General features: G+C 35.6%; 1 protein-coding gene across 1 annotated transcript in view; it reads right to left on the reverse strand.

Annotated features, from left to right (window-relative positions):
• IL1RAPL1 (interleukin 1 receptor accessory protein like 1) overlaps positions 1–27,066 on the reverse strand; it is a 670,743-nt gene that overhangs the window by 251,099 nt on the left and 392,578 nt on the right. Inside the window, exons 4-5 of the mRNA XM_053934082.1 lie at positions 8,117–8,303; positions 6,911–7,064 (exon numbers count right to left, since the gene is read on the reverse strand). Of these exons, the coding sequence (XP_053790057.1) occupies positions 6,911–7,064; positions 8,117–8,303 (341 nt within the window). The remainder of the gene's footprint in view (positions 1–6,910; positions 7,065–8,116; positions 8,304–27,066) is intronic.

The following is a 27,066-nucleotide window of genomic DNA, read 5'->3' on the forward strand; positions in this document are numbered from 1 at the left end:
AGTCAATGGGCAAATGGACACCAATTTCAGAGAAACTAAGATTTCAGTCTTGATTCACACTTGTAATAGAATTGCAAGTAAAACTTGTTTCTTAAATTTGATATGCACTGTTTTTCTATTGTTTATATACTATGATATTTTTGGTAATTAATTAATACTATGAGACAACAGCATGAATGAAAAGGCTTTTTTTTCCTTGGGGGGGTTGGTGAATGGGAGATGACACTATTTCTGAGGATGTCAATACTCTTTGAGAGAAGTTGCACTTTTAATACAGTGGAACACATATTAGATACCTTCTAAATGATTTTGAGGCTACTATTCTGTTAACACACGTCCCCATGTGATATAACTGCAGTTAAAATGAGGCGTCTTTCCTTTTATTCTGTAAAGAACATTTTTCTGCTTCTAAAAACAATTCCAATGATTTCAGGTACATGTATTATCTGGAATTTCTCTCTGAACATATGTATTACCCATATCATTTTATTTAGTAGTTCTCACTTTAGAACTTGCCTAAGCCATTTGAAAGACACTGAAAGCACAGGAAAAATGGTCTCCATTTTAAAGCTAAATATTCAGTCAGTTTCTAAGAATGTATACAGTTTTTAGGATGGGGGCAACAGAAGGTCCTTATGCTATTGTACATTTATTGTACATTTTATACTCTGGTTTAAAGCACCATCCTAGAAGACTCCACTGTACATATAAATTATCTAAAGTAGTATAAGTATAAGCTTTGGAAATTACAAATGCTGAGTTAGGACAGTATTGGTGGATTTAACATACTCTAGGGGAATGTAAAAGTAAAATGAAGTCTTCTGATTCCATAGCAATAATGTGAAACATTAACATTCACTATAATTTATCTGCTTTTTAAAAGGTTGTTTAACAAGCATCTTGGGTGCCTTAAGAACAGATTTATTTAATTTCGTGAGATATTATTGAACTACAAGTTTATATGTCTTTTATGTCTTTAGTACTCACTAACACATTTTTGTGATAAATTTTTGCCTGCAAAGTCTTTCTCTCTGTAGAATTTAGTTCATCTTAAAAACCTCGCTACACTAAACTGAAACAATCATCCTGGTAACAACATTCACTCACATTGTTTTTAATTCAATATTCTCATATGACTCATGAAGAAAGGGAAATTGACTCACACAAGCAAACTTCCATTTTGGAAATGTCATTTCCCTATTTTTTTTCCGTCACCTGATGTAGAAAATCAAATTTGTTTGGACTTATTATTTTACATTAGTCTTTAACCTTACACACAAAGCCAAAATTGAAAAAAAAAAATCTTCAGGAAAAAAATAGTATAAGTTTAAAAAGACATCAGGTTTATAATAACACTTAGAAATAAGCAAAATTGCTGTAAATTTAACAATAGTATTCACGGTAATGCACTGCACTTCTTGCATAATATCTAACTTGTTAATTTAAGTGGAATTCTTCATTGTGATTATGGACTAAGATTTCTTCTATTTCTTACCAATTTTTGAAACATCCCCCTAACTTTTACTGTCACTGCATTGTCCACGGGGAATACAGGAAGAGTCACGACTGCATCATCAGCTACTAGTGGCCACATCCTGGAGGACTTTTGGCAAATAACAGAAAGAGAGCAGTATCCTGTGCTTTCTGGACATTGTCTAGAATGATGAGCATATAAACACATTGTCCAAAGGGAGCAAATTATTCATCAGGTCTTTATTCATCTGACCACCCTGCTTTGCCTACTTCTTTGAATTACCTTCTAGAGGATCTTCTCTCTACCCTAACTACGATAGGAATAATCTCTAATAAATAAAACTGGTCTTTGTGAGCAGCATATGACAAAGGAAGAAATGTCAAAAGGTCACCAGCAGCAAGGTTGAAAAATCTGGAATTTTTTCTCCCTTTAACTTTTGCATCTCTTTGTCAAAGTGCTGGTTTTCTAATTCATCATTTCAATTTATAACAGAGAGTACATGACATCATCTTCACTTCCTTTGAAGTAAAATACATAAAGCTTTGCTCCTTGCTGTCTTCATATAAGGCTGGTTTTGAAAAACCCTCTAAACCTATTTACAATAAATATGTTAAATGAACATTTATAGAGAACATTTACCAAACATTGACATAATGTTTTGATTATTAGTACTCAAATACACACAGGAAATTAATTTAGACCCTTGTTTTTAGGCGCATTAAAATGATTGCACTATAAAAGAAAATCACTCATTTCTAATTTACAAAAAAAAATCATCCCACTCTTCAGCCATAACTGTTTTAAACCTACAAGATTTTATGCATTTTAAAATGCTAGGTTAGTATTTTGAACATGCTGCTTTCATAATGGGTCTATTGTTTGCTTGATATTTTATTAGTCTTTGCACAGAATAATGGTAAATAGAACTTCTATCTGAGTATGTTCTGGAATTGAATTAAATTAATGATGAACAAACGGAATGAATGTCAGCTCTGATAATTATTAGGATCAGCTGAATCAAGGAGTCACTGGGTGCATTCAATATGGTTCATACCAGTTATTAATGTCAGAAACCAAGCAGAGTCTGTTTCTAAATCTCTAAATGCTTGGAAAACAACTCTCTTTGTTCTTTAATACTTTTCTCACCTAGCACCTGCTAAAAATAAAGAGGAACATACTTATGGCTGCACCTCTCTGCATTCTGATGTATTGAATGTGAAAGAGCAGCACACCTGGAAGAAATTGAAGCCATCTTTTTTGGGGAAAAAATGGTGAACATTTTGTCTTATACAGTTAAAATACAGACCACTTAAAGCAGGCTTTAACCTTCAATGTATGTGTGCGTGTGTGTCCTGTTTCAGGATTTTTTTTTGTTTGTTTTTTATTCACAATATATGGTAGCTAGCTGTATATAAAAGATCCACATGTTTTGAGCTGTGAGGCTAGGTATATAATTTAATCATAATTATTTCTTCATACAATTTATTTTTATAGTGATCTTTTCAGCTCTAAAAACACATACATACATGTAGTCATTTAAGATTTCCCATTATGCTAATGAGGACTAAATCTGTCAGAAAACAAGAGAGACAAAGCTTATTTGATATAACCCAAACTTTAAACAGCACTAAGAGTTGACTACAGCGTAACTGAATGAGAAAAATTACGTTCTGTTTTTTATTGCCTAAAAAAATCTAAAGATTAAAAACTCCTGGGTTGAAGACAGAAAAGATTAAACTGGCACTGTCAAGATTATTGCAGAAATTTGTTAAACCAAGCAGGCTGAATTTAAATAATAAAAAAAAATTACTCTGACAATTTATTATTCCTATAGCTTGATTGTAAACAAGCTAGAATCTGTAAATCTAAAACTGTACTCATTCCAGCAGGAGTTGTTTCTAAGGGAACTTCTCAGGGTATAATCATTGAATAAAGAAAACAGAGGGTATCTATGAGGAAAGGCTTCAGGATTAAGAATGAACTGATTAGCTCTGATTCCATCTGCAAGGGATAAGGTTTTCTTACTTCTGACAGAATGGAAAGAAATATTCTAATATTTAAAACTAAAACAGGATAAGTAATGTTCCAACTGCAAGGCTGATGGGGTCTGTTTGCTTTATGATGCTCATGATGTTCACTGCATATGCTATTGCAGTGAGGATGGGTGTATTCTCTCTGACACAGGCTGGACTTCATTTGACCTGAAGGAAACCCTTCAAAAACAGAAAGAGTTTGCAAATGTCTTAGTACTATATGTAAAAATAAAACAAAAAACAAAACAAAACAAAAAAATCACTTAAGGAAATTATTTTTGACCCATGTTGTGAACTGTGACTAAATGAACACTATACTTTTCTAATAGGATTCTTTACCAATAGTAAAAACATTCTTAATTAATTATGTCAGAGACAGCAGGAATGCCTTAATTAAAATTCCACATATAAAAGAAAACCTACTAATCTGAACTGTAAAAGCCTTTGTAAACGACTTTGTACATTGCAGGACATTGTAGAATGTGTAATTGCATAACCAAAACAAAAAAAAAAACCCTACCAATTATGCTTTTTATGTGAATATTTTGATTAGTTACAAGCTAAAATAATCAGTATATAGTTTTTGTTTTGCAAAACAGGGAATTTCTAGGTTCCATCTCAGAACAATAAAGAAATTGATTCAAATCACTTATATTTTTTCAGTGCGAGATACAGATCTTAAAAAAAATTGAAAAAGTTTCCATTAAGATCAAAGGAAAAAAGACCCAAAAAACCCCAAAACAACAAACAAAAAAGTGAGCCATGAATTAGTTGCTACTCTAAAGGTGTACTCTAAAGGTATACTCAAGGTGACATTGAGTGCTTATAATTTAAGCTAAGAAGAGGAAATTATTTTTTATCATTTTTTAAACAGAAAGGAAATTATCTTCTTCCATGGCTTAGGGGTTTTCAACTACTATACTTAGATGAGATGGATACTACCTATTAAATGAGTTTGATCTTTTTCTAAATGTGTGGATTCCCTTCTTATTTTTCAACTTTAATGATAAGTCAGAATACGAGCCATTGCATGCTTCACTATGAGGCACACAGATGTTTAAGGTGTAAAGCACGGAGGTTATAACAAGAATATACAACACCAATATTGAAAAGAACATGTTTATAATTGCATCTACAGTTAATGGTCTGTAAGAGCAGCAGGTTTCCCTAAAGGAGACAAGCAATTCTGAAAAAAATCATTGCGTGGGAAAAAGAAGGGAATCCTTAAGTGCTGACTGTCCACAGTTGCCCAGAAGGAAGAAATGGTGAGGAACAGGTGTAACAAAAATTAGTACTATGAGTAAATCTATCTGCTTGTTCTGTTTATTCATATAATATTATAAAGATAATAGGAAGATCTACTGTACTACTAAAGGAGTCTACTAATTTGGAGGTTGTCCTTAAATCTGCTGGGGTTTGCAGAGGTGGAAATCAAATAGTTCCCTCCCCATGAATTCATTCATTTTTAGCACATCAAAATCAGCCAAGTCTCTTTCTGTCTTTGTCTAGTTAAACATTAAATACTGAACTCCTACCTACACTACAAGTGATGAATTATATTTTTTTTAAACTATTCCTACAAATAGTAACATGCTTTTTTTCTTTTTCTTTTCTGTCAGTCTGAGCCTGGTAAAATACTGCTGCGCAGTGGAGCACCAGCCAAAAAAACCAGAAGGGATTACTTAAAGATGCAGTAAATATGTACTTTTGAAATCCAGGTATCAAATATTGCTAAAGATAATTGACATTATTCTGGTATAAATCATACACTTGAAGAATCTTTCTCTTCTTTCTTTATATCAGAGTCAATCAAACAGAGTATATGTATGTTTATTGTGAGGTTAATCACTCGACAGTAATTGCCCATCTGTACTGACCAAATAAATCAATGTTGTACAACAACAAAGAGATCCTGGTTATTGAGTTTAAATAAATATGATTGATTACTTGAATCTCCCAAAACAACATAAACAATATGATTTCCAGACATATCCAGCAGTGGAAAATTGCATTCCCTGATTGACCATAATTTCTGTTAATGTGAAGGGAAAATGGGATATGAATGAGCAAACAAAATTTTCACCATTAAAGAAAACTGTTGCAATTCAACCTAATACTTAAGTATGTTACTAGTTGCCTCAGAGTTATATATTAGTTACAAAAAAAAAGGATCAAGAACAACCCACATAATTATTCTGGAAGACTTTTCTTGGTTTACTAGATATTTTGAAGGTGTAAGAACTTATACATACAAGCCTGTTTGTCAACCATATAGATCTAATTCACCTCTAATTTGCCAGGAAAATCCTCATTCTGCCTTCTTTTAGGAAATGTATCATGAAACTACTCAGCATTACATAGATCATGATGCACCCCTTCTTACCATTTTAATCCTATAATTGTAAAAGCCCATTTTTTACCTTACATGTATGTTCAGCTACATGTTTTACATAATTGTAAAATGAAGGTTAGAGGTCTGGTGAGGAATTCAAAATTCAATGGACCATTCTTCACATTGTTCCGCTGCTGTGGACATTACTATTACAGTATATATTTTGCTTTCATTCATAATGGATTTTAAATATTGATATGGTAGTTTTAAAAGCACGTTATATTAAATGCATCTTATGCAATTGCTGTTTGCTGAATTATAGAGTTTATTCATATTACATAGTTACTATGTGGAACTTAATAGTTCAAAATATTTTCAAAGCCAAGACTAAATAGATTTAAAAAATAATCAGACTAATGTGAAATAGATTAATTGGTAACCATAGCACATGACGATTGAGTTCAGGAAGTTCTTGAGCTATAAACTAGAGAAGGTGGGGAGAGAATAACAGGAAAAATGCTCCTGTCCCTCATCATGCACTGCATAACACTTTAAATGGTCTCACTGGGAAAGAGCTACTGCTCTTGGGTTGTGGCTACAGCTGTTCTCATGTCCAAAGACAATTAGAGCTCGTACCATAGAGTTATTGCTACAGGTATGTTTATGACCCAAGTAATTTAATCACATGACAGAGTATGATAGGCATAATGACTTTTTTTCCCTGTAAGAGGTCACACTTTCTGAATTTACCAGTTCCTTGACCATATTTTCCACTCAAAAAAAAAAAAAAAAAAAAAAAAAAAAAAAAAAAAAAAAAAAAAAAAAGGAAAAAAAAAAGAAAAAAAACTGCTGCCCACAAGCTTTTCAAACAGAACAAAACTCAGACTTGCCAAGGTATTACAGATACCACTGTGGAGTATTCAAGACAGTTTTAATGTATCAACCATTCATACCTAGACACACAGCAAAGATGTGTGCAAATGGCATTACTCAAAACCACACAACTTGAACCACAATACTCAGTGTTTTTTTTTTTTTTTTTTATAGGAGATAGAAAGAGCCTGTAATTACCTGTAACTGTCAACTCCGTAGTTCTTCTGACAACAAAGAATCCATATTTTAGCTCACAGGTGTAATTTCCAATGTCATCCTCTCTAACTTCCCGAATGACAAGCGTGTCCTTTTTAAACACAATACTTGATCTCCATGTTTTTGACTTGCATTCCTGTTTAAAGAGAATATAAAACTTCAGGGATTGTGTTCTTACACTTAAAATGGACCACTCTGGACAATGCTGCCCAAAGTAAAGGTGGTTAGTCTGGAGCCCAGGCTAGTTATATATGTATATAAACTAAATATGTAAAAATCCAGTCTATTTAGATGTTGGTTAAAACTAATTTTATCACCTGATTTCATATTTATGCCTCTGTCTAGAAAAGGTAGTTGATTACTTTGGTGGGTTCTTTTTGACATTAGTTTGCTGAGTTGTTCATATTTAATTTACTTATTTAGCATTACATTTATGTCTTCAATCTATGACTTTTGTATTACAAGCAGCTCAGGCTGCAGAGGATAATTATTTTTTTAATTCAATTTTTTAAAAATGATTATAATTTAAAAATGCAGAGAAACAGAAGATGAGAATGAGGAGAAATGAGGATGCTATATGACTTTCTAAAACAATCTTAGAATCAAAACTCTCTGTACCTAGAAAAGATGCATTCTTAATCTAAAAAAGTATTTTTAAAGAGACAAAATCCAAGATGAAAATGAGCAAATACTTGGCTAGACTTCTCCTATCTTAGATGTGCTATCAGTTAATTTGGACATTATCTTTCCAGGCCACAAAATTTTACTTTTTAGGTAATACAGTCTTGTATACCATAATTCTACTGCACTGTCCACAGGCAACACTACTTGCAAGAACTTGGCCCTTAAGTAATGATCTAGAAAGCATAACACAATACTGAAATAGTTATTGATAAAAACAATGAAATTATATTTGCAAACATAACTTTAAGTATATACGTAGAAATTGAAATTTTGGTAGTATTTGCTGAATTTTATGATGCAAAATTAAGCTGTTTATTCAGGTAAAGCATACATAGATTTCTCCTACAGTTCGAAGCATTTCAATTTCTCAATTAGTCAATTCTTTTCTACCATTGGTTCTGTTGTCTTTTCTTGAAAAAAGCATCTTAACACATTTCGATCAGGAGAATCATAAGAACATAGCATAATATATATTTGAAAGTATAAATGTCTTGCATTCCTTACCTTATACCACAGAATTTCAGGCTCCCTAAATGGAAATAAAAAATCCTCAATTTCAGGACATGAGATTTCCTTGCTTTTGCTAAGTTCAGCTTTTTCAAAATATTTCATCTTTGAATTGTAGCAGAGTCCAGTGTCATTTTCACCCACCGTCAGCGAAATGGACACTTTCATACAGTAAGTTGAGTTTCTGTAATGCAATAAAAATAGAAAGAAAAGTCTAATAAATTGGAACTCAAGCAACACACCAAGTGCCACATATTCATCAGCCCTGAGTATGCCTTCGACCAGAAATGGCAACATTTTACAGATGTTAATTAAAAATAATCTTGTGATTAATTATAGAATGAAGGATGTTTCAATCCAAGGCACTGCCAGTTTGTTCACTGTAGCATTCAATGCCCATACTCCCAGGAAAAAATGTTTTGCATTACCTACAGACTTCATGAGCTTGTGTTCTCTCCTGAAACTTGTTGCTACATCTGCTTCTGGATGCTGATAAGCAAGGCAGGCAGAAACTAGAGAACTTTGTCTGCCTTCCCACATTCCACTGTATGATTCAATCAGGCAAAAAGACAAAACTGCTCGAAATGACTTTTTTTTTTTTTTTTTTGATTTGAGTTTCCAGGTGGGGAGCAAATGAGTGAATAAAGTTGAGTACTCCCCAGGAGCACAGTCTGATGGTGTAAGATTTCTCTCCTACTGTTCTGTAAGTTCATTTTACCCCTGGCCTGCTGACAGAGGATCCTGCAGAGAGCACTGAGGAAGCATTCACCTCCTTATCACCATTCTCATCCTCTATGAGCTGATTGCTTATTTATAATGGACTATAGTGTGTATCAGACATGGCAGAATCTCAAAGATCAATTTCTTGATATCTTTTTTCTTTTTCTGTTCAATAGGAGGGGATAGAAATACTTTAGGGATAAATAATAAGAACATTTTTTTCAAAAAACTCTAGAGTCCAATTTTCTACAGAAAATGTAACCCTGTAAGTAACTATCAAGTTAGAGAATAGTCTTACAAACGTAAATTTTTGAACAGAATGACCCTTAACTGTTGATCTAATTTATGGACTTGTAAGGAAAACAAACACAAAATTATTTCCTAATAATGAAGAAGTCAGTATAATTTGTTTCCATGTTTGAGAATCTGGCTGTATAAAGCAAATAAGGTTGTTTAAGCTTTATGCAAGTCAAAGAGAGGATCCACTGAATATGGATCACTCTTGCTGCATTTAAGCTGGTAAAGAGCCAATTCTCATTCTTACCTGTACATGCAATTGAAAATCACTCACTTTTAAAAGAATATTTTTTCATTAGTGTAAATTATGCATTAGTGTAAAATATTTCTCCATTAAGGTGTTACTTGGAATATTTTATTTATTTGGTTTTTTATCATCTGTCTTGAAAAATATCATAAAAAGTTCACTTAATTCTGTTTTTCCAAATTGGTAAAATGCTTTTTCTTTGTTCTTGGAAGAATCATCCCTTGGAAACAGGTTCTGAACAATTCATCAAACTCTGAGGTTTAAGAGGAAACTAACTAGATGGGAGTGTCCTGTTATAGGATGACAGGGAGCAGTATATAGGGAGCTGTTTATCTGTACAATTTCACAGTTAAATATTCTCTTTAATTCCTTTCTGTATGTTTAAGCATCATGTTTAGTTCATGTTACTGAATCTCATTATTTAAATATTTCTAGAAGGACATGGCAGGGGGAAAACAAGGAAGGACAGTTTATTGTCTTCCCAGTCTCTGAAGAAGCAAGGTTAGTAAAATTTTTGCATAGGCATCCTTCAGTATTTGGAGTGAATTTTGCAAAAATTATGATTAAATGTTTTGATCTTCTAAAGAACTTTGTTCTGCAACAGTAACAATGTCAATTGCCAGAGACAGAATTTCATCTGAGGCACATCCAAGTTTCCATCGCAACAGCAGATCCTTCAACAGATGCAGCTAAGGCTTTCTGCTCCATAAGAGAAGAATTTTGGAAATATTTCAGAATGTTTAAATTCATTGTTTGAAGTGGATATTTCTGAACTGTCAGATACAAGGTACTGAAAAATTTTGGGTGGATTTTTGTCAGTTGAGCTGCCTAACATAATTTTCTTTAAAAAGCTCAAAGTATTATAAAAAACCTCACAATTCCAGATGCCCACTGATGACACAGACTTCCTTATTTCAAATCTAAATACTAACTGCACTGTCAGTCTGACTCATCTCATGCTCTCTGTCACAAACCAAGGCTGTTGGGATGAAACAAAACTAAAAGAGGCGGGTACAGAAGGCAGAGCAACATAAACAGTATGAGGTAAGAAAACCAAGATAATGGGCTCACAGTACAGAAAGAGAGAAAGAAAATTAAGAAGTCCCCAGGTAGGAATGAAGAAGAAAAAGAAGAAGAGGAAAAAGAAGAAAGAGGGGTGGAGTTTGCTGGTTACAGCTAGAGCATGAAGGATACAGTAGATGTCAAACCTCTGAGGCAGAAGGAAAAATAGCAGGCAGCAGAGCCCTCTGGAGCATGCACATACGGCAGAGGGTAAAAAATTATCAGGTGTTAGAAGTAAAAAAGTTTTCCCTATGTCTCTTGAGGGACCAGAGAAGTAACAAATAAAACAAAAGAAAAATCCTATGACACGAGTTTAAGGAATTTTAAAAATTGATGTTAGCCAGTTAGCCCCAGCAGATCACTGCCCCTGCAGTGGCTTCAGGACAGCAGTTCAGAAACTTCAAATGCCGGATTCCCTTTTACTGGATTTGGGTTTTGTTTGGTTTTTGGGGATTTTTTTCCCCAAAAACTGTTTTCCCAAACTGTCCTTTAACTCACTTATCACATGATACATTTTGTTTCATGTGATCTGTTTGTTTGTCTTTATTTTTTCCTGAATATGGTGATAAGAAGAGTGACAAATTATTGAATTAATTTTTCCCTAATCTGACCAGTCCCAAATGTTCAAAGTATAAAGTTAGCAAGAACCTTTTTGTATATATAAGTGAAGGTTTTCATTTTTGTCTGCTATTCAATAGATTTTCAAGTGCTAAAATGAGATCTTAAAGTACAAAATACAATAAGAGGAAGAATAAAGCTGTTTGGTGTTTTTTATTTAAGACACCAAACCCATTTAAATCAAATTTATTTGAAAACAAAGTTAAATGAACAGGTAACTTGTTAGAGAAAAAGGAAAAGAGGAGACATAAGGGGGAAAATTGACAAGAGAACACACACAGACTAAGAATAGCTTCTCTAAGCTTTAGCTTTTACAATATTCCCATCTACATTTAAAGGAGTTGCTTTGAGAATTAAGCACTTAATGCATGGTTTCTTTATGAATATATCTCTGAAATAGGCCAGATGTATTTATGCTTACAAAACTGCTTTTTTTTTTCCTCAGGAAAAGACCTCTGGTATTTGTCAGTCTCCAGCCTCACCAGAGAGAGCTCAGTGATGGATTTATACAGCTCAGTACTGTCCAGGCAGCATCCCTCATCATCCCTATTCATGACAGAAGGGAAAGTGGGACTCTTCCTGTTACTTGTCCACTCAAGTGCTTTGCCATTATACTATTTACAGAGTAAACAAACTGGAGAGCAAACAGGAAGCCAGAAAATCTCTCTTATGTTTCTCTGCATCATACAAAGTTGGAAAGTAACTTCATTTCCAACTGAGTTGGAAAAGTAACTTTATTTCCAACTCCTTCAGAACTGGACATTTAAAAGAAAGTCAGAGAAAAATATTTTCTGTGCGGTTTTATTTTAAATTTTAATAAGAGAACTTAGCCAGTGATGTCCATATCCACTTTTTATAAATGGCTCACCACATTTCTGGAGAAAACTTTTGTTGACTTCATTAATTAGTTATTTTCATGATTTTGCAAACACAATTTTGTCCTTTTTCAGTCCAAGTAACCTCTATTACTGTTATTTGGATGCCTGAAAGCTGGAGAGAAAAGAATTCATTCAAGACAGAAACAAAAACACATTATTGATAATCTACTCATGCTCTTGGCCTGTGGCTCCAAAGGCTCTTTGTGAGCTTTTAAACTTTCACACAAAAATTTTTAAAGCCTCTACATAGTAGCAGCAGGGTTTTTTGAGGACACTCCTGAGTCCTTGGGCACGTGGTGAGGGAGGAAGGCCAGGGCTCCCTGGGGCAGCCAGGATTACTCTCGTGCACTGAGGTCCCCTCAGTGGCAGGATCTGATGGCCCCAGCAGGTCGCTGCCCCCCGCAGTGGCTTCTGCAGCATTCATTCAGGACAGCAGTTCACAAACTTTATATGCAGCATTTCCTTTTATTGGATTTGGGTTTTGTTTGCTATTTGTTTTTTTTTTTTTGTTTTGTTTTGTTTTGTTTTTGGGTTTTTGTTTGTTTGTTTGTTTGTTTGTTTGTTTTTTTTGGGTTTTTTTGGTGTGGTTTTTTTTTTTTTTTTTTTTCCCAAGCTCTGGAATGGCTGACTTCCACACTTGCTGGTTCTGATATCTGGAATCACAGACTGCTTTTCCCACAAAGCTTCCAGAGCCAACAGAGATGCAAGTGCTGGGGCAGTGCTTCAGGCATGGGGAAAAGAGAAGAAAAGTGAAGGGAGATGGACAGAAGCCAGCTGGAATTTTGCTCTGTGCCTTAGAAATTATCTCCTGCTTCCATACCCTGGGGGGCCAACCCAGTTTGGAAACTACTTTTGACCTCAATTGAATTACATAAGCACTGATTTCTTCCCTCAAGGGTCACCTAATTATGTGCATGATACTATGAAATAACCCAGTGCACATGAGCCTCCAGGACTATTTGAATATCAATACTCTGCAAGATACTTGTTTCAATAGGTTTCAGTTAGACACACCAGGAAATATTGTTTAGTTTTAATGCCTGCTTCCATCCTTGGAAGCCAAACCTTCACATTTTATCTTTTTCTGACATAAGTGGTACACACTGCCATCCTGAGTTTCCCCTTCACTCCAAACCTGTCAAAAGAGAAAGTCAAAATGCAAAGTCTAAATGCCTTAGAATAATGCTTTCCTTGTGTAATAGGGAGCTAGTGACTGATGTGAAAGGCCTTTTATTGATGTTCTGAAAAATTAAAATTAAATTAAATTAGCCTTTACAAAGGGGATTTAATTTTCTCATCCTTATAATACCCTAAGGCTTCTTTTTTTGGCTAAACTAGAAAAAAAGGTGTAAATGTTTGTGTTACCGATTTTTCTGTATGATCACTATCTTTTTTAAAGTCAAAAAGTGAAACATTTATTTATAAGAACTGGAATCAATCTGATACTGTTTTCCACACTTTAATAAAACTTCACTTTCTTAGTACAAAACACTCAAAAAAAATTAAGACAATAACCTTAATTATGAACTTGTACTGGCAATTACATGGAAGGCAAAATTACATAAAATTAACTAATTTTCCTAATTTCCCCATCAAACATTTTCTCTCACATTAAAGCTTCCTTTCAGATACATTAAAAGAAAAAAAATCCATAATCTCACTGTACAGGTATACAAAAATATTCCTATAATGTAACTCTGTCTGCACTCCTAGAGTATATGAATATAAATCTAAATAAAATTTATTTGAAGTTAAAGATTTCTTACAGAGAAAATGTGTCTATATGTCTATACATACGTGTCTATAAACCAGTCATATGTGTATGCTGGGGATTCCAATGATTGTAAAAATAATACTAGAGGTATGTGATTCAAGAAAGTCACTATAAATATTTTAAAAACATACTAATAGTATACCTTTATGTTATTTAGTATGAGAAAAGTTTGATTTTAAAAATAACTTTCTATTAAAATATTTGGTATCGGGTACTTATGGACTGCAGGTAAAAATGTTAGAGGTAGTTAAAAAGGATAGTAGTAAATCAAAAAAAAGCATTGTACTGCACAGGGCATATAGAGTGAATAAAATAGAGATTGCTACTAGTCTGAATTTAATTGCACATTTGATATCTTAGTGCTAGTTACAAATTTAGTGCTAAATTAGCTCCTCATTTCAGTAAGGCTTCCCAGGATCATTAGTGAAGAAATTTTGGTCCAGTGAGTCATGAAGTGCTAGAATGGAGATGTGTCAGAATGATACTGAACATTTTCACTGCAGCAGATCAATGCATATTCCCAGAGAAGATAGAAGTATGAAGAGCTGTGCAAAAGTGTACCCTTACAGATGAAAATCCCTTTAGCTTTCAACAAACTGCAGCAGGGAGATAATACCATAGCATGAAATGCCTTGAGGCATACTATGTCCTCAATACAGGAGGCGATGGCACTTGCTTTTTCTTGGGAACCAATGATCCTGAAGAGTAATTTTTATACCCTTCTTTGCACCATATGCCAGAATAGCAGAAATACTTCTCTCGAAAATTAGAAGCTAGTAGAGTTACATTATTCCTCTCATTTCTTTCATTTATAGAATCACACAATCACAAAATGTTTGAGATCAGAAGTGAACTCTGCGTGTCATCTTGTCCAACCCCCCCAATCAAGAAGAGCCACTTAGATCTGCTTGCCCAGGAGCATGTTCAGACCACTTTTGAATGTTGACAAGAGTGGAGACTCCACAACCATCCTGGGCAACCTGTTCCAGTGTTCAGTTGCCCTCTTGGTGAAAAGTGTTTCCTGATGTTCAAATGGAATATTCTGTGTTGCAGTTTGTGCCCATTGTCTCTGGTCCTGTAACCAGGCAACACTGAAAAGAGCCTGGCTCCATCCTGTAGGCACCCTCCCTTCAGAAATGTATATCTGTCAGCGAGATTCTCTGTGCCTTCTCCAGGGTAAAGAGTCCCAGCTCTGTCAGCCTGTGCTCACAGCAGAAATGCTCCAGCTCCTTTATCGTCTTCATGCTTCTTCATTGGACTCTCTCCATGTTTCTCTTGCACCAGCAAGTCTGGAATTGGACACTGTACTCCAGTGGCCTCACCAGTGCTGAGTAAAGAGGGCCACCTCCCCTGGTGTGCTGGCAATACTAATAGAGCACAGTTCAACATTCACCTTTTTTTGTTGCAGGGGCACATTGCTGGTTCATGTTCAACTTGGTTTTCACCAGAACCCCCAAGTCATTTTCTTCAAAGTTTTATATGTTTTTGTTCATGGAACATCTGTTTTCTCAGGTGGTTTTTCACTCACTGAGGATGGAGTGGAACAATTAAACAACAACAACAAAAAAAAAAAAACAAAAAAAAACACAAGAACTTTTTCCAAGTATTATATAAAAAGGACGAAAAAAAAAAAATAGGGCTGGTATGAGAATGAATAGAAAAAATGCAGACTTTTTGGAGCCTGCTCCAGCAGCTGTGCTTCTGTGTTCAGGAACAATTGAGTGTTACTACATCCCGATGACTTAGAAGGTCAACAAATACTGAAATGTCTTTATCACCAAATCATCCTTTTTGCAAATGCCTTCTTTTATAGTACTAAAATTGAAAACATTGAAAATACAGTGCTGCTAAATGGCTTCTCCCTTGTTCCCTCTCTTTGCTTGATGAACTCACACAGTTCTCAGATAAAGACAGATCCTGTCATTCAGTCTCAAATCCTAAGTTAGTTTTCTGTTCAGCTGTCCAGCAGATGCATAAAGACTATCCCATGAAGACATCTGTCTTGTCTCCAAATGATTAGATATTTATCTGTTGTTAACTCTGCATGAGTTATTGCAGAGTTATATCTGTTATTTTCTTAATAGAAAAGTTACTCATTAATGCTAGATATGGACCAAGATATCTAACAATTACAACATTTATTATAGATATTAGAAGAACGACATTTGCACATGAATAAGATTCCCTTGAAAATCTCTCCATAACTCTTTCCCATATCTACCCAGTAAAAATGGGAATACATAAAAAAACATCACATTTATTAGGTTCAAGGCTGTTTCCTAGCATACTGACGACACTTTTCCAGACTCCCAAAAATTCTCTAATGGGATTTAATGACAATTCTGAATTTAAAAAACCTAAATAATTCCTAGAATTATGACTCGTACATTTGTTAAAATAAACAAAACAAAACAAAGAAACAAGAAAACCAAACCCCTCCCCGCAAAAAACTGAAAAAACTCCCTCCCAAAAAAACTCCAGCTCCTACAGTTTTAGTTATGCTTGTTTTACACCTACTTTCCTAAGAAGAAACAATTCAGATATCAGTCAGTCTTCCTTACCAGTCACAGGATTAAAAGGAAGACAGTAGTATGACATCTCAGTAAGAGCAGTGATGTGTGCAGGTTGAGCCAGAACTCAAAAGAAAGCAGAAACTTTCTGTAGAAAAGTCAGTCTTTGGAAAAGTTGCTACTGCTGCTACTAAAGTAGAAATTTAGAAATGTGCAAGAATTTTTATGAAATTTATACAACTGAAGACCTCAGAGCAAGTCCTGAATTTCCAAAGGCAGCAGGATTTGAAGGAACAAATCAATAAACAAAGGGATATTCAGAATTTGGATTTGTCCCTCATTTGAGGACCATAAAGTACACAGGAAGCTTAGCTTTTAACCATTTTTGACTGTGTTCATAAAAACAGCTTTACCTCAAAACAATTTCCAAAATTGTCCCAGTGTGATCGGTAAAGACATAATAAATATTTTTATTTCACTCTAATTTTAAGCTCTAAAATGTGCTCCTGATACCCTTCAGGCAGTAGCTGAAGATGAGAGTTATGGAAGCTCAGGCAATATAAACCAGTATTTGCACTATGTTCATATCAACAGCATCCCTGAAGACAAACATGGGCAAGCAAGGACTTCACCCACACGAGCTACTAACTGCCCAGCTTTGAAAGTGTTCTCAGTTCAGCCTCCAGAGCTTCTGTCCAGTTTGCATTTCTGCCCTTAATTGTACTAAACACCATCTTTATGTCTATACAGTGAAAGGAAATTGTAGAAAAACAATAATCTTTACAGAGAAGATAAAAGAACTCAGTGAGCCATTTCAGGTCAACATTATTTGAGGATCTTTGGATATATTTTATTAAAAAGGCTGGGACAGCCAGAAGGACATACTCTTTGTTGTAAGGCTTTCAAAGCATGAGTTGAGACTCCATCCTAAAGAATTATTTATTCCTTTCTTCTACAGGAACCCCAAATAAATTAATTCTTGTTTTCCTCAGCATAAAACCAATACCCGTGGACTTTTGCTCCTAACGTCACATTTCCATCTCCAGCGACTGACCTAAGTACAACACAACACATTTGAGAATTCAGCAGAGATAAAAGTCAGTATATATTCAGCAAGTATATGAAATTATACTATTATTTGTTCCATATTATTATCTACCACCAAGGTAAACAACTCTGATGTGACAAATGAAAATGTTTCAAAAGCACTGGCTGCCCAAACAAACAATGTGAGGATAAGACCCAGGCAGGTGCCAGACACTATTGCTATATATTTTCATTTCTTGATTTAGCTTTCAAGCTTGCTGCTACATGTCATCCTTAGAAGCATGAATCACCCAGAACATCCAGACATGAAAATCCAAAGTCATATAAACAGCAACAAAATGAATGTATGAAAGCTTTCTACACAGAAGCTTTGAATAATTTCACCTAAATCAAGTATGCTTGTGTAAGCTATTTTCATTTCACAAAAATGAGGTTTGCTTTATACACTTTAATTCATACCTCAAACATAAAAGGTAAGCTGAACAAGTTTAAATACATTTCGGATAATTGAAAGTCACTTCTTTATCAGTTGAACTATGATGTAACATTTATGTGCCAGAGTCTTTATACAGCACAGATGCAGGAGGGACAGTAGCAGACACCTCTCTTGCAGACATATTTTTTCTTGGTAGTAGATTCACAGAAAAGTCCACTTCATTTGTCAGAAATGCAGAATCTCCGCTTTGGCTTGTCTGGCTGCTTCCTCCTATAGTAGGACACAGCTTCCAGCTGGGCTGGTGCTGGCAGCTTAATCATCTGCTGTTCTTTATCACCTAGCTTCATCCACAAATTCCCCACTATCTAAATATAGGCATAGCTATATAAAAAAGTTCAATTCCATTTATAAATACACTTTGGCTCAAAACCCTGCCACCAGTTTTACAATAGGTAGAGAATGAATGAATATATGAACTATTTATGAGTAGAAAAAACCTATATTGTCATTTATGTACCACATTTTCTGGTTTCTATTTTTGTTTCTGCAATCTATTTCAGTCACATTTTTTTTTTCTTCATATTGGGAAAGAAAAAAGAGAACATTTGAATTCCTGTATTGATTAAACAGTTTGTCACATTTTTCATGGATGAATTAATTTGCAAGTATTTTAATATTCAGAGTAATTTGAATTAAATAGCTATTTTTTTGACATTTGTTCAGAAACACGACTTCTGCTTATGCTCTTGATGTCTTTGTTAGAGTCAGGTGAACCCAGCAACCAAAGGGATGAGGAGAGGCTGCAGGTTCATCCAACAGCCAGGCTAAGCTCAGGTACCCACAGGTGGGCACACACACACACACACACACACACACACACACGAGCTCACAGGGCTGCTCACACACACACACACACACACACACACACACACGAGCTCACAGGGCCGCACACACACACACACACACACACACACACACACACACACACACGAGCTCACAGGGCTGCTCACACACACACACACACACACACACACACACACACACACGCGCTCACAGGGCTGCACACACACACACACACACACACACACACACACACAAGCTCACAGGGCTGCTCACACACACACACACACACACACACACACGAGCTCACAGGGCTGCTCACACACACACACACACACACACACACACGAGCTCACAGGGCTGCTCACACACACACACACACACACACACACACACACACACACACGAGCTCACAGGGCTGCTCACACACACACACACACACACACGAGCTCACAGGGCTGCTCACACACACACACCTACACAGATGCCCTGTGCTTGCTGAAATAATGAACTGCAGAGCTGACCCAGCCCAGTGCCTCCTCTCCAGCTGATCAAGTTGAAGTCAGCTAGTAGAATACACACATACACAAACACTCAGTGTGGGTGCTTCCAGCAACTGCCTTTAGCCTCTCATCCCAGGAGCTGGCCCAGGACCACTGCTTGCCCCAGCTGCTGGCACTGGCACATGAGATTTGCAGTCCCCGCCAGCTGGTCCTCAGACAACTTGCCTTGCTCCCCAGCCAGGCCAGCTCAAAGCTCACTAGCATGCACCAACCCCTGCTTAGTGAAGGCAGCACATCCACATGGAGAACTGAACTGAACTGAACTGAACTGAACTGAACTGAACTGAACTGCCATTTAATAAGAAAATGTGGCAAATTATATAACTCAAACTACAGTCCCTACCATCACCATATTTACACTGAACAGCATTTTATCTCCTTTTCCTACTATCTATCCTCTTGCCTTTTATATTCTACTCCATTTCTTTCCCGTACATTAGTCTCTCTGTACCTCTGGTCCTTCCCCTAAATAAGATTCATGCATCCTCAGAATCACTTTAAAAGATAATTCAGCAATATTTTTTTACATAAACAAAAAGTGCTTTTCCTCCCTGCATCCCAGAGGAAGCCCCACACCCTCTTCAGTCCAAAGACCCCTACAGGAGGGAACACCTCCAAATGATTGGGTGGTTTTCTGCTTACAGATCATGAGGATTTATTATCCATCTCTGCTTCTCTAACCCCTCACTGAGCCTTTGTGTTTTCCACAATCATCTTTAGGCACTAGAGTGTGACTAACTTGACACTACATTTGTGATAGCAGACAAGGTATCAATATATTCATTTTAAAGCAAAGACCATCAGCCAGTTCTCAAAGACCATACAGGGTAACAATCTTGACAAGTTACTAATTTCTTCCCAGTATCCCTTGTTTTCCTATCTGAGTCTTTCTCTGCCTCTCTTTATAAATGCTCTACTCTGCTCACTTCGTCATTCTCCTGGAAAAGATCCCATCAGGTTTCTCTCTAAGACTATTTTTTTTATAAAGTGTTCACTGTATTTTCTTTGCTATTTAATCTAAAGACTTCAAAATCACAGCATGTTGTGGCAAAAGTAGTCAGTTTGTGAGTGTAATCATAACTACTTTTGAATGTTTCATATTCTGGTAATACTGTTTTCTAATAATTTTCTGAAACTTTCTATAATCCAAAGCAAATGCACACAAAATGTCTAATCAGTTTCAGCATCTTCCTAAATAATTTGAAGTACAACTTTTATTTTCTTAAACTTCAGGTTTACAGCAGTATTTCTTCTACCAGGTTTTCTCTGAAGTTTTAATTTCCTTTTATCTACCAGTTTTTCCCCCATTCTAATATATTTCAACCATGATTTTGTTGACACTATGTAAGCATTATGTTCACATCGGTATATAAATAATTATAAACATATAGATAATGTATCAATATAAATTCCTTAAATCCTAGATATTATCAAAGGTGTTTTTGTGTGTGTTCAAGAAAAAAAAAAAACAGAAATATTTATCTCCTAAGCTAACCCATTTTGGAGCTACTACAAACAAAAGAAATATAAAAATCTATCAAAAATGCCAGATAAAATTTTGGGATACAGTAATTATAAGTGTCATAAAAAAGACTGTATTGTGAGGAGGGGCTAAAAGCACATAAAAATCAGAAAAGTCTTTTTCTTCTTGAGCCACTTAGGAGTTGTTTATTTTTTAACAGAGCTTGTTATGGGAAATCTTCCATTGTAATTATGCATCAGCAATTGCTACTCCAAAATACTGAGGCTTTCTATATAATTTTTTTTCTTCTTTCCTCTTTTATTTTGAGGATAAAAATAACTCATAAATATTTCAATTTCCAGTTTCTGAATGATGAAGAGCAACACTGAAATGTTGAGGTCTTTAAGAGCAAAAACTGTAGTACACCAAAGAAAATACCCAAGGAAAGTGTTTTTTTTCAACTGTGCAAGACACTCAAGTGACACCAAAGAAAACACCCAAGGAAAGTGTTTTTTTTCAACTGTGCAAGACACTCAAGTGACACTTTGAACCCCTCATATTATATTCTGCTTCCTTCATCTGCAGTTTGAAATGTATGAGATAATCTTGGTACTATTAAGAACAATAGCAGAAGCCCTAAAGTCTTCAATCTGCAGATTTTTCCATGTTGCAATTTCCTGCTCATTGGTGTTAGTGACAATATCGTTATTGTTATTATAAAATGTGTTGACAGCAGAATATTTGGTCCTTAAGAATTTATTTGCACCTTTTTTAAGGGTTCACATTAAGTTACCAAGTTTCCTGTTATTTTATTAAATAATTTTCTAAATAGATAATTTTTAAACATGTCACAAAATACCAATGATGTTAGTACAGCTGTTAATCAAATGCATACATACATGTATATTGAAATGTAAATTGCCCCAGAAATGAAAGCTATGCTATCAAAAGTAGAACAATAAACAGAAGTTTTCTATGTTTTATGTATATTTAAATCAAAAAATGAATTAGCTCATTTCTCCTAAAGTCAAAATATCTGAAACATGGGAGTTTTATGTAGAAGGGCAGAACTCAAAAATATGTTCAAATATATTGCAGCATAAAGGTAAGCATCAATTTTGATGAATGATAGCTCTGATAAGCATCAGGGTTACTCCAGGATCCCTTTGGCTTGAAAACAGACCAGTCTATTAGTTTCTAAAATAAAATAGTTATAAAACCAGTTTCTTTCACACAGTAAAAGAAACTCACAGGAAAACAATATGAGAATAGCTTTCCTGGATTCATATTTGGTGGTTTTTTTAGTTTTTCAGCTATTTCACAATGCATACTAATGACATTACTCTTTCACAGTAAACACAGGAACTGCAAAAAGCCATAACAAACCAAAACCAGACTTGCACTGAAAAGTACTACTAGCACATGAATCTTATCTGTGACAGCAAGAAAAAGGTTCAGTAGAAATAAAATGTTTGGTTGTTCCTTATTCCTGCTCAGATCATGGAGCTAAACCAAACTAAGTAGGATGACTTAATTCCACAGACTGTGGGGTTTGTGTGTATTCTTCCTTCAGAGTATTATCCAAACAAGATATGTATTTGAAGGAAAAGCAATATCCAGTTATACTGGTTTAGAAATAATTGAGGCTATGTCACTATCTATAAGATAGTCCCAGGAAGCTCTTGAATTTTAGGGAAATGCCCCTTCTTTTTAGATTTCTTGTAAATTATCAAAATTATCATTTCCAGAGAAGCAAGACTGGACACATAAAAGCAAGTCTGGTTTGGGAAGATTTTACTTGTTTGAGCAGATTTTCTCAATTTTTGTGCAAGCTAATACATCTTCATGTCTATGTCTGGAGTTATGAATCTCCCTGAAGAGAACTTTTTTTTTTTTTTTTTTTTTTTTTTGGCAGAACTGGGCTTATTCTGTTGACAAAGCAGAATTTTGCCACAATCAGCTGAAATGTCCAACCAGAGGAGGGATAGGCTACATGTTCCAGCACACAGATTCCTCCAAGACACTTCCCTGGTGTAGTTCCCTCCACAGCTAGACTCAAATCTCAAATAAAAATATCAGTGGTAGTTTCAGCCAGCAAGATGGTTTTTGATATTCAAAATCAGAGGGAAGTCCCTACAGCAGCATGCAGCATAAGCACATTTATGCACAGATACTTCATACTTTAAAACTAGGAAAATTTTTACAAATTTCTTTATAAAGAAGTTGATTATTTCTTTGCCTTGATTATGTCATTAAAACAAAAAGTAGCAAGTCCCTGACTTAAATGACTACTATATGCCTTTAGCTCTACCTTTCTGTTACGTACATTATAAGTAAGTTATTAGCTATATGATTATACTTTACTTTTCATTGTGAACTTCTCATTTACATGTCCAGTATAGACTAGCGTTTCCCAACACTTGACATTTCAGACTACGAAACATGGCTTCAGTACTTTCAAACATTACTCTCAATTATTAAATCTCATTGAAATTCAGAGATGTTGCTATCAGGCATGCCATGGAGAGCCCCTACATGAAACATGGTGTAATCTGACACAGGAAAGAAAAAGGGAAAAAAAAAAAAAGAAAGGAAAAAAAAAAAAAAGAGGAAAAAGGAAGCTACTTCAGGGAAGAGGAAAAGTCACATTGTTTTCCTCAATGTCCCCAAGGCTACTGGGGCCCTCAAGTTAAAATACAGGCATGGAGAGATCCTGTATATCAAGTGTAGCTCAGAGGAGAAAAGAGTTGTTATATAATCCCTGTATCCTCTCTCCTCACCAAAAAATCCCTGAATAAGATTGTTTTTGTGGGGAAAGTGTCAGATCTGACTGCAGCACCACTAAAATATCATTCTTTTATCACTTGCCCTCATTTCAGTTTTAATAAGCTCTCTTGGCTCTCTTATCTTTTTATGTTCACTCCAGAGCAATTAAACAGAAATGCAAATGTCATACCCATTTTTATAACAGTGTCGCTTATAAAACTGCAATGAAGACAGCAAATTATATATCTGTTGAATGATCTAACTGCTTCTTGGCAACAAAATCTAGCTAATATGAAGATAATGCCCCTCCCTATATGTACCATATGTGTGTTTGCATGTTTTATGAACATGGGAAGATTACTGGTTACAATTCTAGCACAGCTTCTGAGGAAACATTAGACTTTAAAAGCTCAAATCAGTTAAATCAGGCAGGGAGAGAGTTTATGAATATTCAGTTTAGATTTCAAAACAGCTGCTCTATTTGACCATTATAAGAATTACCAACATTTTTATTCACTAAATAGAAACATCCAGTAAAGTGATATTGTGTTCACACAAATATCTGATAACCACTTTAATCCAGATGAGTTTTCATACAGCTATTTCCCTCTTTAGAGGAAAATCTCACCAAAGGAAAAATAAGCAAGAAAATTCAGGTTTATTTTTCTCTGTTTGTCTCTGAAACCAATCCAGCAATCCAATGGAGACACAGAGAGTATAGCACACAAAATAATTCAGTAAGCATCCATCTTGAACAATGAACAACATGCTGTGACAATGACAACGTCTGATCACTACCACCAGTAGAAAAAATCTCCCCAAAACTAAGTGGGGTACACTTTGCCACTAGAAGTTTTCTGATACAGAATGCCATCCATCTTCTGCTCAGGTATTTGCCTGTGACCTCAGCCAAAGGCAGCTAAGTTTTTCACACTCTGCAGTACATTTACCTCATCATCTGTGAAGTGTAAAAGTGTTATTTTGCTGAGGAGGAACTGAAACAGAAAGACTACCTCCCCACTCCTCACAAATAATAATATGACAAAATATCACAAAAATAATTTAAATCCAGGTCAAAACATTTACCCTCCAAAATCAACCCCATTTCTGAATTAACACATCACAGGATGAATAAACCAGAAGGAATATATGAAAGAAAAGCTACCTTCCTACTTTATTTGCAGCATCCTTGTGACTGTACCACATTCTCCACTTGTTCAATCTTTATACAAACCAGTCACAGCCATGTGTAAAAACAGGATGGTAACATCAGGGAAATAGCAGGAGTAAAATCATGATGCAGATAGACTAAATGGTATGGACTAAGACTGTCAAACAGCAGACAGCTTAGGAGAAGAGCAGGTAGATTAGAAGAACCAGGGCTCTGTTGGGTTTGTATGGTGAGGTGTTAGCAGCAGAGGGCTGCAGAGGTGACCTGTGTGAGAAGAGACCAGGGCTGAGCCACATCAGACAGACCTGCTCCAGCCACCTCCCATAGATCTGCTTCAGGACACAGCTGAGCTCAGCAGCCAAGTGGGCCATGTTCCTAGGAAATATTATTTAAGAATGCATTTCAGGAAAACCACAGTGCAACTGCTGTGGGACAGGACTTAGAGAAAACTGGAAGGAACAGCCTTGCAGACTCTAAGCATGGTGAAAAAGGAAGGGGAAAATGTAGGTGTTGGAGCAGAGAATCCCCTCCAGATGACCATGGTGACACAGGCTATCTTCCTGCATCTCATGGAGGATCATGTTGGAGCACATATCCACCTGCAGCCCATGGAGGGCCCCACGCTGGAGCAGGTGGACAATCCATGAAGGAAGCTGCAGCTTGGGGAGATCCTGTGCAGAAGTAAATTTTCTGACAGGAGCTGCATTCCATGGGGGACCCATGCTAAAGCAATCTGTTGCTGAAGGCCTGTACGCTGTGGAAAGACCTATGTGGAGTAAATCTTGAAGAACCATAGCCCACAGAAGAACCTACACTGGGTATCCTCAAGAAAGGCTGTATCCCATTGAAGGGGCACCACGCTGGAACAGGGAGAAAGTGTGAGGGAGGAGTGGCAAAGATGAACTGCTATGAACTGAGAGCAACCCTCATTTCCCATTCCCCTGTGCCACACTGGATTGGAGGAGATGAGACAGAGAACTTGAGAAAGATGAATAAAGTTGAGTCTGGGGAAAAAGAGGAAACTGGGGGAAGCTGTTCTTAGTTTTACTGTTTTTTCTCACAATCCTACATTTAATTTTCCCCCAGTCAAGTCTGATTTTCCCACGAAGGTAACTGGTAAATGATTTCCCTGTTTTTATCTTGACCCACAAGTTTTTTCATCTTATTTTTCCCCCCATCCTGTTGAGAGAGGGGAGTGTGAGAGCAGTTGGGTGGGCATATGGCAGCCAGCCAAGTTTAACACACCACAAGGGCAAATCATTAACTTCCTAATGGCACTGAAAGTAATTTTGAATACCAAAGCTATGATAAAATATTTGAGTTTAATTTTTACTGCCATTTAATTCTCTCATGATATTTTATTAGCTATACCATCCTCCTCAGCAATACCCTCATATATTAAAAAATGACTTTGTTTTAGATAGGTTATTATATATTGTAAGCTTAAAAAATTAGACATGAGTTGCATGGTTTTCTGCAGAGTTACAGAATGAACACAAAAATGACATGGTAGGCAAGAGCATTACTTGTTTAAGCATCAATTTTGGAGACTAGACAAGAACATCTTTGATGTACAATACCAAGATTTTTTTGAATAATAAAAGCAGAAAATGTAGCATGACTGAAAAGCTCTCTTTAGAAAGACCAGAATAAAACTGCATTGCAAAAGAAATGGTCTGAACAAACTTGGGGGTCATATAGGAAGGATTGTAAAAGGACTTTATCTACAGCTGGGTGAAGCCAGAAATCTTTTTTAAATTTGAAGTAATTTATCTTGTCTATTAATTTTTAAAGATGTGTTTCCTGTTTTCTCTTTATCTATTATTGTCATTTTAACTTTGTCTTCCTGTCCAAATAAATGCAGAATCACACAAGTTTTCAATAGTAATTCTCAAATGCTTCCCAAAATACTGGTAGTACTGGCTCAAAGGTAGAGATAGAGGAGTAGCTGCAGGTACAATATAGAGCCACCTCTCCAGTATGCAACAGTACATAATTAGAAAATGCATTTTTTTATAGAATACTTGGTGCTTTTCAAAATTACTTTCAACCATCACTGCTGTTAGTATAGTATTAGTAATGATAATAACAAGAACAACAATAAACAACTAAAAGGGACAAAAATAACTTTAATTGATGGATCATTCAAAATAAATCACTCCAAAAGACATGGAGCAATCCTCCTTAGCCATACTTTGATGTTGTTATTCAAACACATTGCATCTCTTTTTGAAACTTCTATTTCATTTAATCTTATATTCTAATTAGCACACAGGAGTAACTGAAAAGGAGGCCAAGCAGCATTAGTGCACAGCAGAACTAGCACAGTTACTGCTCTAGGTCCCAAGAGGTAGTGGTGTTACACTGCATGCAAACAATCTGGCTTTTTCCCTAGGGAAGAAGACTGAATGGGATATAGCATTCTGTATTTCTAAAAGGTTGAATCAGGAGTTTGGATGCTTTCATTTCCTAGCCAGCTGAAGCAACTTGGATGCAGCTGCTATTTACTAATCAGGCTGGCCTCTATGATCACTTAAATGGGTCAGAGATACCCAA

Source organism: Vidua chalybeata, chromosome 2, assembly GCF_026979565.1.
Source record: "Vidua chalybeata isolate OUT-0048 chromosome 2, bVidCha1 merged haplotype, whole genome shotgun sequence".
In the NCBI taxonomy this organism is placed as follows: domain Eukaryota; kingdom Metazoa; phylum Chordata; class Aves; order Passeriformes; family Viduidae; genus Vidua; species Vidua chalybeata.